This window comes from Oncorhynchus keta, chromosome 26 (assembly GCF_023373465.1).
Source record: "Oncorhynchus keta strain PuntledgeMale-10-30-2019 chromosome 26, Oket_V2, whole genome shotgun sequence".
Lineage (NCBI taxonomy): Eukaryota > Metazoa > Chordata > Actinopteri > Salmoniformes > Salmonidae > Oncorhynchus > Oncorhynchus keta.
This window is the reverse complement of record NC_068446.1, coordinates 46,470,329-46,483,670: the sequence shown is the minus strand read 5'-3', so window position 1 is coordinate 46,483,670 and position 13,342 is coordinate 46,470,329. Positions and strand designations below refer to the sequence as shown.

The following is a 13,342-nucleotide window of genomic DNA, read 5'->3' as shown; positions in this document are numbered from 1 at the left end:
GTACATAGTCCATCTGTACATAGTCCATCTGTACATAGTCCATCTGTACATAGTCCATCTGTACATAGTCCATCTGTACATAGTCCATCTGTACATAGTCCATCTGTACATAGTCCATCTGTACATAGTCCATCTGTACATAGCCCATCTGTACATAGTCCATCTGTACATAGTCCATCTGTACATAGTCCATCTGTACATAGTCCATCTGTACATAGACCATCTGTACTGTTATTATTTCCTGAGGAAAGTTCACATCCCTTTCTTTCTGAATGTGTTACAGCCTGAATTTAAAATGGATTAAATTGAGATATTGTACCTTATCTACACACAATAGCCCATATTATTATTATTATTATTTTAATTGTTTTTACAAATGTATAAAAAATGAAAAGCTGAGATGTCTTGAGTCAATCAGTATTCAAACTCTTTGTTATGGTAAGGGGACCTAAATCAGTTCAGGAGTAAAAATGTGCTTAACAAGTCACATAATAAGTTGCATGGACTCACTCTGTGCGCAATGTACCCCACACATACAATTATCGGTAAGGTCGAGAAGTGAATTTCAACTACAAAGACCAGGGAGGTTTTCCAATGCCTCGCAAAGAAGGGCGGCACCTATTGGTAGATGGGTAAAATAAAAAAGAAATAAAGCAGACATTGAATATCCCTTTGGACATGGTGAAATTATTAATTACACTTTGAGTGGTGTATCAATACACCCAGTCACTACAAAGATACAGGCGTCCTTCCTAACTCAGTTGCCGGAGAGGAAGGAAACCTGTCAGGGATTTCACCATGAGGCCAATGGTGACTTTAAAACAGTTACAGAGTTTAATGGCTGTGATGGGAGAGAACTGAGGATGGATCGACAACATTGTAGTTACTCCACAATACTAACCTAAATGACAGAGTGAAAAGAAGGAAGCCTGTACAGAATAAAAAATATTCCAAAACATGCATCCTGTTTGCGATAAGGCACTAAATTATAACTGCAGAAAATATGGCAAAGAAATGAACTTTATGTCCTGAATACGAAATGTTGTGTTTGGGGCAAATCCAACGCGTCACTGAGTACCACTCTTCATATTTTCAAGCATAGTGGTGGCTGCATCATGTTATGGGCATACTTGTCACCAGCAAGGAATGCAGAGTTTTGTCAGGATAAAAACAATTAATGGAATTGACCTAAGCACAGACAAAATCATAGAGGATAACCTGGTTGTCTGTTTTCCAACAAACTGGGGAGACAAATGCACCTTTTCAGCAGGACAAGAACCAAAAACACAAGGCCAAATCAAGATGACGTTGAATGTTCCTGAGTGGCCTAGTTATAGTTTTGAGTTAAATCGGCTTTTAAATCGATGGCAAAACTTGAACATGTGGTCCTTCTGTAGCTCAGTTGGTAGAGCATGGCGCTTGTAACGCCAGGGTAGTGGGTTCGATTCCCGGGACCACCCATACGTAGAATGTATGCACACATGACTGTAAGTCGCTTTGGATAAAAGCGTCTGCTAAATGGCATATATTATTATTATTATATTATGTCTGTCTAGCAATGATCAACAACCAACTTGACAGAGCTTGAATAATTAAAATAATAATAATGTGCAAATATTGTACAATCCAGGTGTGCAAAGCTCTTAGGGACTTACCCAGAAAGACTCACAGCTCTTAGGGACTTACCCAGAAAGACTCACAGCTCTTAGGGACTTACCCAGAAAGACTCACAGCTCTTAGGGACTTACCCAGAAAGACTCACAGCTCTTAGGGACTTACCCAGAAAGACTCACAGCTCTTAGGGACTTACCCAGAAAGACTCACAGCTCTTAGGGACTTACCCAGAAAGACTCACAGCTCTTAGGGACTTACCCAGAAAGACTCACAGCTCTTAGGGACTTACCCAGAAAGACTCACAGCTCTTAGGGACTTACCCAGAAAGACTCACAGCTCTTAGGGACTTACCCAGAAAGACTCACAGCTCTTAGGGACTTACCCAGAAAGACTCACAGCTCTTAGGGACTTACCCAGAAAGACTCACAGCTCTTAGGGACTTACCCAGAAAGACTCACAGCTCTTAGGGACTTACCCAGAAAGACTCACAGCTCTTAGGGACTTACCCAGAAAGACTCACAGCTCTTAGGGACTTACCCAGAAAGACTCACAGCTCTTAGGGACTTACCCAGAAAGACTCACAGCTCTTAGGGACTTACCCAGAAAGACTCACAGCTCTTACCCAGAAAGACTCACAGCTGTCATCGCTCTTAGACTTACCCAGAAAGACTCACAGCTCTTAGTTATCACAGCTCTTAGGGACTTACCCAGAAAGACTCACAGCTCTTAGGGACTTACCCAGAAAGACTCACAGCTCTTAGGGACTTACCCAGAAAGACTCACAGCTCTTAGGGACTTATCACAGCTCTTAGGGACTTACCCAGAAAGACTCACAGCTCTTAGGGACTCACCCAGAAAGACTCACTTACCCAGAAAGACTCAGCTCTTAGGGACTTACCCAGAAAGACTCACAGCTCTTAGGGACTTACCCAGAAAGACTCACAGCTCTTAGGGACTTACCCCCAGAAAGACTCACAGCTCTTAGGGACTTACCCAGAAAGACTCACAGCTCTTAGGGACTTACCCAGAAAGACTCACAGCTCTTAGGGACTTACCCAGAAAGACTCACAGCTCTTAGGGACTCACCCAGAAAGACTCACAGCTCTTAGGGACTTACCCAGAAAGACTCACAGCTCTTAGGGACTCACCCAGAAAGACTCACAGCTCTTAGTAATCACAGCTCTTAGGGACTTACCCAGAAAGACTCACAGCTCTTAGGGACTTACCCAGAAAGACTCACAGCTCTTAGGGACTTACCCAGAAAGACTCACAGCTCTTAGGGACTTACCCAGAAAGACTCACAAGACTGAGGGCGATAACGAGCTAAACCTACACCTGTCATCACTCTTAGGGACTTACCCAGAAAGACTCACAGCTCTTAGGGACTCACCCAGAAAGACTCACAGCTGTCATCACTCTTAGAGACTCACCCAGAAAGACTCACAGCTGTCATCACTCTTAGGGACTCACCCAGAAAGACTCACAGCTCTTAGGGACTCACCCAGAAAGACTCACAGCTGTCATCGCTCTTAGGGACTTACCCAGAAAGACTCACAGCTCTTAGGGACTTACCCAGAAAGACTCACAGCTCTTAGGGACTTACCCAGAAAGACTCACAGCTCTTAGGGACTTACCCAGAAAGACTCACAGCTCTTATTATCACTCTTAGGGACTTACCCAGAAAGACTCACAGCTGTTATCACTCTTAGGGACTTACCCAGAAAGACTCACAGCTGTAATCACTCTTAGGGACTTACCCAGAAAGACTCACAGCTCTTAGGGACTTACCCAGAAAGACTCACAGCTGTAATCACTCTTAGAGACTTACCCAGAAAGACTCACAGCTCTCACTCTTAGAGACTTACCCAGAAAGACTCACAGCTGTCATCACTCTTAGAGACTTAAACAACAGCTGTAAAGACTCACAGCTGTAATCACTCTTAGAGACTTACCCAGAAAGACTCACAGCTGTCATCACTCTTAGGGACTTACCCAGAAAGACTCACAGCTGTAATCTCTTAGGGACTTACCCAGAAAGACTCACAGCTGTCATCGCTCTTAGAGACTTACTCACAGCTGTAGAGACTTACCCAGAAAGACTCACAGCTCTTTAGGGACTTACCCAGAAAGACTCACAGCTGTAATCACTCTTAGGGACTTACCCAGAAAGACTCACAGCTCTTAGGGACTTACCCAGAAAGACTCACAGCTGTCATCACTCTTAGGGACTTACCCAGAAAGACTCACAGCTGTAATCACTCTTAGGGACTTACCCAGAAAGACTCACAGCTGTAATCACTCTTAGGGACTTACCCAGAAAGACTCACAGCTGTCATCACTCTTAGGGACTTACCCAGAAAGACTCACAGCTGTAATCACTCTTAGGGACTTACCCAGAAAGACTCACAGCTGTCATCACTCTTAGGGACTTACCCAGAAAGACTCACAGCTGTCATCACTCTTAGGGACTTACCCAGAAAGACTCACAGCTGTCATCACTCTTAGGGACTTACCCAGAAAGACTCACAGCTGTCATCACTCTTAGAGACTTACCCAGAAAGACTCACAGCTGTCACTCTCTCACCCAGAAAGACTCACAGCTGTAGGGACTCACCCAGAAAGACTCACAGCTGTCATCACTCTTAGGGACTTACCCAGAAAGACTCACAGCTGTCATCACTCTTAGGGACTTACCCAGAAAGACTCACAGCTGTCATCACTCTTAGGGACTCACCCAGAAAGACTCACAGCTGTAATCACTCTTAGGGACTTACCCAGAAAGACTCACAGCTGTAATCACTCTTAGAGACTTACCCAGAAAGACTCACAGCTGTCATCACTCTTAGGGACTCACCCAGAAAGACTCACAGCTGTAATCACTCTTAGAGACTCACCCAGAAAGACTCACAGCTGTAATCACTCTTAGGGACTCACCCAGAAAGACTCACAGCTGTAATCACTCTTAGGGACTTACCCAGAAAGACTCACAGCTGTAATCGCTCTTAGAGACTTACCCAGAAAGACTCACAGCTGTCATCGCTCTTAGGGACTCACCCAGAAAGACTCACAGCTGTAATCACTCTTAGAGACTCACCCAGAAAGACTCACAGCTGTCATCGCTCTTAGAGACTCACCCAGAAAGACTCACAGCTGTAATCACTCTTAGAGACTTACCCAGAAAGACTCACAGCTGTCATCGCTCTTAGAGACTTACCCAGAAAGACTCACAGCTGTAATCACTCTTAGGGACTCACCCAGAAAGACTCACAGCTGTAATCACTCTTAGAGACTTACCCAGAAAGACTCACAGCTGTCATCACTCTTAGAGACTCACCCAGAAAGACTCACAGCTGTCATCACTCTTAGGGACTCACCCAGAAAGACTCACAGCTGTAATCACTCTTAGAGACTTACCCAGAAAGACTCACAGCTGTCATCACTCTTAGGGACTCACCCAGAAAGACTCACAGCTGTCATCACTCTTAGAGACCTACCCAGAAAGACTCACAGCTGTCATCACTCTTAGAGACTTACCCAGAAAGACTCCCAGCTGTAATCACTCTTAGAGACTTACCCAGAAAGACTCACAGCTGTCATCACTCTTAGAGACTTACCCAGAAAGACTCACAGCTGTAATCACTCTTAGAGACTTACCCAGAAAGACTCACAGCTGTAATCACTCTTAGAGACTTACCCAGAAAGACGCACAGCTGTAATCACTCTTAGAGACTTACCCAGAAAGACTCACAGCTGTCATCACTCTTAGAGACGTACCCAGAAAGACTCACAGCTGTAATCGCTCTTAGAGACTTACCCAGAAAGACTCACAGCTGTAATCACTACTAAAGGTGATCCTAACATGTATTGACTCAGGGGTGGGAATACCTTATGTAAATTAGATATTTCCATATTTTATTTCCAATAAATTAGCAAAAATGTCTAAAAAAAAACAACAACATGTTTTCACTTTCATGATGGGGTATTGTGTGTAAATGGATGAGAAATCAATTTGAATAAATGTTGAATTCAGGCTGTAACACAACAAAATATGGAATAAGTCGAGGGGTATGAATACATTCTGAAGGCTCTTGTATTTTCAGATGTTGTTGTTGTTGTTGTTGTGAAGCTCCCCTTCCAAAAGATGGATTTCCCTGTGAAGTCTTCCCTTTTTGCCACTCAAGGTTACATGTGTTTCAGATGAGATGACGGTGAACAGCGCCAGCGAGGACGCTGCCTATTTCACCACCATGGTGTGTTGCAGCCTGGTCAACTTTGCTACTTAGATCCAGTAAGTCAAACATCACTACAGACCATATGAAAATATGTTTATTTTTTTAATTTTATTTTTTTAAACAACACAATTTTTGAAGTTTTTCTAAATGAAAATATCCCATCATCCATGTCGCTACTCTTATGTCCTCGCTGTGTGTGAACGTGTCAACGCGCATTACCTTGGAAGTCTCAACTGAATCAGTTGATGGAATGGTCTGTACAATAAGCTAAATATTATGGATAAAGCAAACGACTTAACTTCACATCAAACTTTAATTTTTTTCATTAACCTGGTTGAGAAGTTGGAATTGCTATAATAGTAATACTAGTTGTGAGTAGTAGTAGTAGTAGTAGTAGTGTAGTGTAGTAGTAGTAGTAGTAGTGTAGTAGTATATCTAGTTGTGTGTAGTAGTAGTAATAATAGTAGTACTAGTTGTGAATAGTAGTACATCTAGTTGTGTAGTAGTATATCTAGTAGTGGTAGTATATCTAGTTGTGTAGTAGTAGTAATAATAGTAGTACTAGTTGTGAATAGTAATACATCTAGTTGTGTAGTAGTAGTATATCTAGTAGTGGTAGTATATCTAGTAGTATATCTAGTAGTGGTAGTATATCTAGTAGTATATCTAGTAGTGTAGTAGTATATCTAGTTGTGTGGTAGTAGTATTATATCTAGTTGTGTGGTAGTAGTATTATATCTAGTTGTGTAGTAGTAGTATATCTAGTTGTGTAGTAGTATATCTAGTAGTGTAGTAGTATATCTAGTTGTAGTGTAGTAGTATATCTAGTTGTGTAGTAGTAGTATATCTAGTTGTGTAGTAGTAGTATATCTAGTAGTATATCTAGTTGTGTAGTAGTAGTAGTATATCTAGTTGTGTAGTAGTAGTAGTATATCTAGTTGTGTAGTAGTAGTAGTATATCTAGTTGTGTAGTAGTAGTATATCTAGTTGTGTAGTAGTAGTATATCTAGTTGTGTAGTAGTAGTATATCTAGTTGTGTAGTAGTAGTATATCTAGTTGTGTAGTAGTAGTATATCTAGTAGTGTAGTAGTAGTATATCTAGTAGCAGTATATCTAGTAGTGTAGTAGTAGTATATCTAGTAGTGTAGTAGTAGTATATCTAGTTGTGTAGTAGTAGTAGTATATCTAGTTGTGTAGTAGTATATCTAGTTGTGTCTCCGCAGCAGGAACATGAGGAAGACCGCAGAGAGGAGGATACACAGGGTACACACAGTGGGGACCACCACCTCTGTGACCATCTCCATATGGCTGGTCAGGGGGTCTGCAACACACACCAGCACATCAACCATTTTACACAGATTACTTTAACATTAAAGCAGTCTTTATATAAAGGCTCAAGAGAGCACAGCACTCAAAGGGTTAACCCCCCCCCCCCAAAAGTATAATATCAAGTCTTCAATTTATTTTTATTTTAAATATATGATGATTTTTCTTACCATGTATAAGTCTTAGTATATTGGCAGCAGTACTCCGTTGTTCCTCTAATGAAGAGACAGAAGCATTACGGAGAGTTGAACCCAGACAAAAGGCACGTTGACCCATTTGAGAAGTGCCGTGCCAATGCCGTGGCTAGTAGCATCAGCTAGCAATCATTAGCGGTCACTCACTGTCAAGTGTTGTTGTTTGGCAAAATCAGCTTTCCCTCTTTGATCTGTAGCAAGATGAAGCTGGTTTTCACCCGGTTTTTAGTGTCTTTTTTTGACAGGATCCAAAGTGTTTTGACTCCTTTGAAATATCCTAGACTAGGAAATACTCTACTCTTTGTGACCAATGGAAATGCATATGCAAATTCCAATACAAAGATTAGATTTAACCGGTGGATGCTTTATGCTCTGCTGCTGGGGTTAAGAGAGGACGAAGCAGCTGATTTAAAAAATTTAAAAAAAGAAATCTGCACAAAGGAGCGATTTTTTTTTTTTTTTTTTTTTTTTTTTTTAAAAGGACCTCCCAAGAGTTCAACTTCACATAGCAAGGCAAGCCAGACCCTTAGCCACTAAGCCACACAGACAGTAACACACGACAGATAGATCTCATCCACAGAGACACGGTGACCCATGGCAAAATAGAAATTTACTGTACCATCCCACCGATAATAATATATAACACTAATAAAGTCAATTTAATATATATATCCTGGTGCCTAAATCTCTCTAACCTACAGGAGGGTCTCTCTCCAGGAACAGGGTTGGAGCTATAACCTACAGGAGGGTCTCTCTCCAGGAACAGGGTTGGAGCTATAACCTACAGGAGGGTCTCTCTCCAGGAACAGGGTTGGAGTGTAAACCTACAGGAGGGTCTCTCTCCAGGAACAGGGTTGGAGCTATAACCTACAGGAGGGTCTCTCTCCAGGAACAGGGTTGGAGCTATAACCTACAGGAGGGTCTCTCTCCAGGAACAGGGTTGGAGCTATAACCTACAGGAGGGTCTCTCTCCAGGAACAGGGTTGGAGTGTAAACCTACAGGAGGGTCTCTCTCTAAGAACAGGGTTGGAGTGTAAACCTACAGGAGGGTCTCTCTCCAGGAACAGGGTTGGAGCTATAACCTACAGGAGGGTCTCTCTCCAGGAACAGGGTTGGAGTGTAAAACCTACAGGAGGGTCTCTCTCCAGGAACAGGGTTGGAGCTATAACCTACAGGATGGTCTCTCTCTAAGAACAGGGTTGGAGTGTAAACCTACAGGAGGATATCTCTCCAGGAACAGGGTTGGAGTGTAAACCTACAGGAGGGTCTCTCTCCAGGAACAGGGTTGGAGCTATAACCTACAGGAGGGTCTCTCTCCAGGAACAGGGTTGGAGTGTAAACCTACAGGAGGATATCTCTCCAGGAACAGGGTTGGAGTGTAAACCTACAGGAGGGTCTCTCTCCAGGAACAGGGTTGGAGAGCACTGCTCTACTTCAAACCTTCCCTATACTCATCATTAGGCTACTACGATATATTGATAATCGTCATTTAGCTGGAATTGAATTGTAATAGGATACGAATTGACAAGTGATTTATATAACTAAGAACGGTTTCCATAGCTGCCCTCGATTTCCAATAGAAAGTTTAGCCCCCTTTATTTTCTTTGTATCACTCAATCCAAGGAGGTGATACGAGGCTGAGTCTTTATTTGTTTGCCCCACACCAACTACCTTCTCATTGAACACAGGTTTTAAAGGAATGTTTTAAAGGGGATGTTTTAAAGGGAATGTTTTAAAGGGAATGTTTTAAAGGGAATGTTTTAAAGGGAATGTTTTAATGGGGATGTTTTAAAGGGGAAGTTTTAAAGGGATGTTTTAAAGGGGAAGTTTTAAAGGGGATGTTTTAAAGGGGATGTTTTAAAGGGGAAGTTTTAAAGGGGAAGTTTTAAAGGGGATGTTTTAAAGGGGAAGTTTTAAAGGGGATGTTTTAAAGGGGATGTTTTAAAGGGGAAGTTTTAATGGGGAAGTTTTAATGGGGATGTTTTAAAGGGGATGATTTAATGGGGATGTTTTAATGGGGATGTTTTAATGGGGAAGTTTTAATGTGAACTGACCTGCAGCCAGGAGCTGGTTACTGGAAGAGCAGGTCTCTGTGGCCTTCCTCTTCCAATTCTCTACCTGTAAGATGGGTTAGGGTTATACAGGATACACTCTGGGATGGTTTAGGGTTATACAGAATACACTCTAGGATGGTTTAGGGTTAATATAGGATACACACTAGGACGGTTTAGGGTTAATATAGAGGGTTAATATAGAATACACACTAGGATGGTTTAGGGTTAATATAGGATACACACTAGGATGGGTTAGGGTTAATATATGATACACACTAGGATGGGTTAGGGTTAATATAGGATACACACTAGGATGGGTTAGGGTTAATATAGGATACACACTAGGATGGGTTAGGGTTAATATATGATACACACTAGGATGGGTTAGGGTTAATATAGGATACACACTAGGATGGTTTAGGGTTAATATATGATACACACTAGGATGGGTTAGGGTTAATATAGGATACACACTAGGATGGGTTAGGGTTAATATATGATACACACTAGGATGGGTTAGGGTTAATATAGAATACACACATCATATTCTAATTATGTATTCTCTCTCTCTCCCCCACCCCCAACCTCTAGAGGGTTAATATAGGATACCCACCCCCTGGTTTAGGGTTCCTTCTCAATATTTGACAGGATGATGTCCTCACCTGAATATGGAATGCTCTATTTGCAACGTATGACAGTATATCAGTATATCCATTTCTACCAGTATAACTATGTACATTTCCATGTTTTATATTTAACATCAACCTGTTGTAATGTGTTGTATATCATTGTATTAAAGATGTAACTGAAAGGAGGATCTAGTAAATGGTCCTCACCTCTCTCTGGTTGGGGAATCCGTTGGAGCTGATGATACGTTTGTAGTACTGAACCGAGGCTTTTGGGTAACGTGGTTTATTCTGGTTCCTGAAGTCTACGTAGTACAGGCCGAACCTCTCGGAGTAGCCCTCGTCCCACTCAAACTTGTCCAGCAGAGACCAGGCGGTGTAGCCGCGCACGTTCACTCCGTCTTTGATGGCTAAAAAAAAAAACAGAGGAAAGAACAAGATCATCTGGGGTTTTTTATTTTTTAAATTTTTTTTAATTTAAGTTTCGAAAGACAAGCCGGCAACGCGCCACTGTCGTCGCAAAACAAAAACAAAAGTGGAAGTACATCACACGGTTTTTAAGTCAGGGTTTTTGGGGGTCAATTCCATATTCAATTCAAAAGGCACTCTGGATTTAATGGAATTGACCCTGTTTTTAGTTAGTGAATAATACTGCATGTATCATATATGGGATTGTTGAAGAGTCTTGGTTAAACACCGGGAATAATCCCATCAGATTATAAAGAAGAAGAGGTGGTGGTGGAGGAGGAGGTGGAGGTGGAGGTGGAGGATGAAGAGTCTTGGTTAAACACCGGGAATAATCCCATCAGATTATAAAGAAGAAGAGGTGGTGGTGGAGGAGGAGGTGGAGGTGGAGGATGAAGAGTCTTGGAGGAGGAGGTGGAGGTGGTGGAGGAGGAGGTGGTGGAGGAGATTATAAAGGTGGAGGAGGAGGTGGAGGTGGTGGAGGAGGAGGTGGTGGTGGAGGTGGTGGAGGAGGATGAAGAGTATTGGTTAAACACTGGGAATAATCCCATCAGATTATTCAAAGAAGAGGAGGTGGTGGAGGAGGATGAAGAGTAGGTTAAACACCGGTAATCCCATAAGATTATAAAGAAGAAGAAAAGGTGGTGGAGGAGGATGAAGAGGAGGAGGTGGAGGAGGTGGTGGTGGATGAGATGGTGGAGGATGAAGAGTCTTGGTTAAACACTGGGAATAATCCCATCAGATTATAAAAAGAAGAGGTGGTGGAGGAGGAGGAGGTGGAGGAGGTGGAGGAGGAGGAGGAGGAGGTGGTGGAGGAGGGAGGAGGAGGGTGGAGGAGGAGGTGGTGGAGGAGGGGTGGTGGAGGAGGATGAAGAGTCTTGGTTAAACACCGGGAATAATCCCATCAGATTATAAAGAAGAAGAGGTGGTGGAGGAGGAGGAGGTGGAGGTGGAGGTGGTGGTGGAGGAGGAGGTGGAGGAGGATGAAGAGTCTTGGTTAAACACCGGGAATAATCCCATCAGATTATAAAGGAAGAGGAGGTGGAGGAGGAGGAGGAGGAGAGGAGGAGGTGGTGGTGGAGGAGGAGGTGGAGGAGGATGAAGAGTCTTGGTTAAACACTGGGAATAATCCCATCAGATTATTATTCAAAGAAGAGGTGGTGGTGGTGGAGGAGGTGGAGGAGGAGGAGGGAGGTGGTGGAGGAGGTGGTGGTGGAGGAGGTGGTGGACGAGGAGGATGAAGAGTCTTGGTTAAACACTGGGAATAATCCCATCAGATTATTATTCAAAGAAGAGGTGGTGGTGGAGGAGGAGGTGGAGGAGGAGGAGGAGGAGGAGGAGGGTGGAGGAGGAGGAGGAAGGAGGAGGTGGGGAGGAGGGAATGGTGGAGGAGGAGGTGGTGGAGGAGGTGGTGGAGGAGGATGAAGAGTCTTGGTTAAACACTGGGAATAATCCCATCAGATTATTATTCAAAGAAGAAGAGGAGGTGGTGGAGGAGGAGGTGGAGGAGGTGGTGGAGGAGGTGGTGGTGGATGAGGTGGTGGACGAGGAGGATGAAGAGTCTTGGTTAAACACTGGGAATAATCCCATCAGATTATTATTCAAAGAAGAAGAGGTGGTGGTGGAGGAGGAGGTGGAGGAGGAGGAGGAGGTGGTGGAGGAGGTGGTGGTGGATGAGGTGGTGGACGAGGAGGATGAAGAGTCTTGGTTAAACACTGGGAATAATCCCATCAGATTACAATTCAAAGAAGAGGTGTGGACATTTTGTTTTGGAATTACAGTATTTTATTTTAATTGTTTTTAACCTTTTCATTTTGAAAGGGAAGACCTATTGAGACCGAGGTATAATACACTATAACATTTACATTAGACACCAAATACAGTGGCATTGGGAAAGTATTCAGACCTCTTGACTTTTTCCACATTGTGTTACGTCACAGCCTTGTTCTAAAATGGATTACATCGTGGTGGTGGATGAGGTCTGGACACCATAACCCATAAGACATCACAATACTCCATAATGACATCACAATACCCATCAGATTACATCAAAGAAGAAGAGGTTGTTCTAAAAGGAGGTGGATTCTAGGATAACCCATAATGACATCACAATACTCCATAATGACATCACAATGGTGGACAGCCTTGTTCTAAAATGGATGAAGAGTCGTCCCCCTCATCATTCTACACACGATACTCCAAATGAATCACAATACTCCATAATGACATCACAATACGAAGAAAATGGATTGTGGTGGTGGATCATTCTACACACGATACTCCATAATGACATCACAATACTCCATAATGACATCACAATACGGAAAATGGAGGAGGAGGATCATTCTAGGGTGGATAATGACATCACAATACTCCATAATGACATCACAATACGTGGAGGAGGTTCTAAAATGGAGGTCGGAGGATCATTCTAGGTGGTGATACTCCATAATGACATCACAATGGTGGATAATGACATCACAAGGAGGTGGTGGAGGAGGTTGTTCTGGATGGATTGTGGTGGACCCCCTCATCATTCTAAGATCTTGGTAATGACATCACAATAATCCCATCAATGACATTCAAAGAAGAAGAGGTGGTGGTGGAGGAGGAGGTGGAGGAGGAGGAGGAGGTGGTGGTGGAGGAGGTGGTGGTGGATGTTCTAAAATGGATTGTCGAGGAGGATCATTCTACAAGAGTCCATAATGACATCACAATACTCCATAATGACATCACAATACTGCCTTGTTCTAAAATGGATTGTCGTAATCCCATCATCATTCTACAATTCCAAATGACATCACATTTTGTTTTGAATCACAGTATTTTAT

The 13,342-nt window shown here is 42.8% G+C and overlaps 2 protein-coding genes across 5 annotated transcripts in view; one reads left to right on the top strand and one right to left on the bottom strand.

Moving 5' to 3' along the window:
- Positions 1–10,235, top strand: part of zwilch (zwilch kinetochore protein) — a 54,413-nt gene extending 44,178 nt beyond the window's left edge. For both annotated transcript variants that reach the window (XM_052481095.1, XM_052481094.1), the window contains 2 exons: positions 5,812–5,902; positions 10,069–10,235. In XM_052481095.1, coding sequence (XP_052337055.1) covers positions 5,812–5,897 — 86 coding nt within the window. In that variant the 3' untranslated portion in view covers positions 5,898–5,902; positions 10,069–10,235. The remainder of the gene's footprint in view (positions 1–5,811; positions 5,903–10,068) is intronic.
- Positions 5,915–13,342, bottom strand: part of lctlb (lactase-like b) — a 47,559-nt gene continuing 40,131 nt past the window's right edge. For 2 of the 3 annotated variants that reach the window (XM_052481097.1, XM_052481099.1), the window contains exons 13-16: positions 10,257–10,456; positions 9,421–9,484; positions 7,343–7,387; positions 5,915–7,167 (exon numbers count right to left, since the gene is read on the bottom strand). In XM_052481097.1, coding sequence (XP_052337057.1) covers positions 7,052–7,167; positions 7,343–7,387; positions 9,421–9,484; positions 10,257–10,456 — 425 coding nt within the window. In that variant the 3' untranslated portion in view covers positions 5,915–7,051. The remainder of the gene's footprint in view (positions 7,168–7,342; positions 7,388–9,420; positions 9,485–10,256; positions 10,457–13,342) is intronic. The other variant, XM_052481098.1, reaches the window with a different exon arrangement.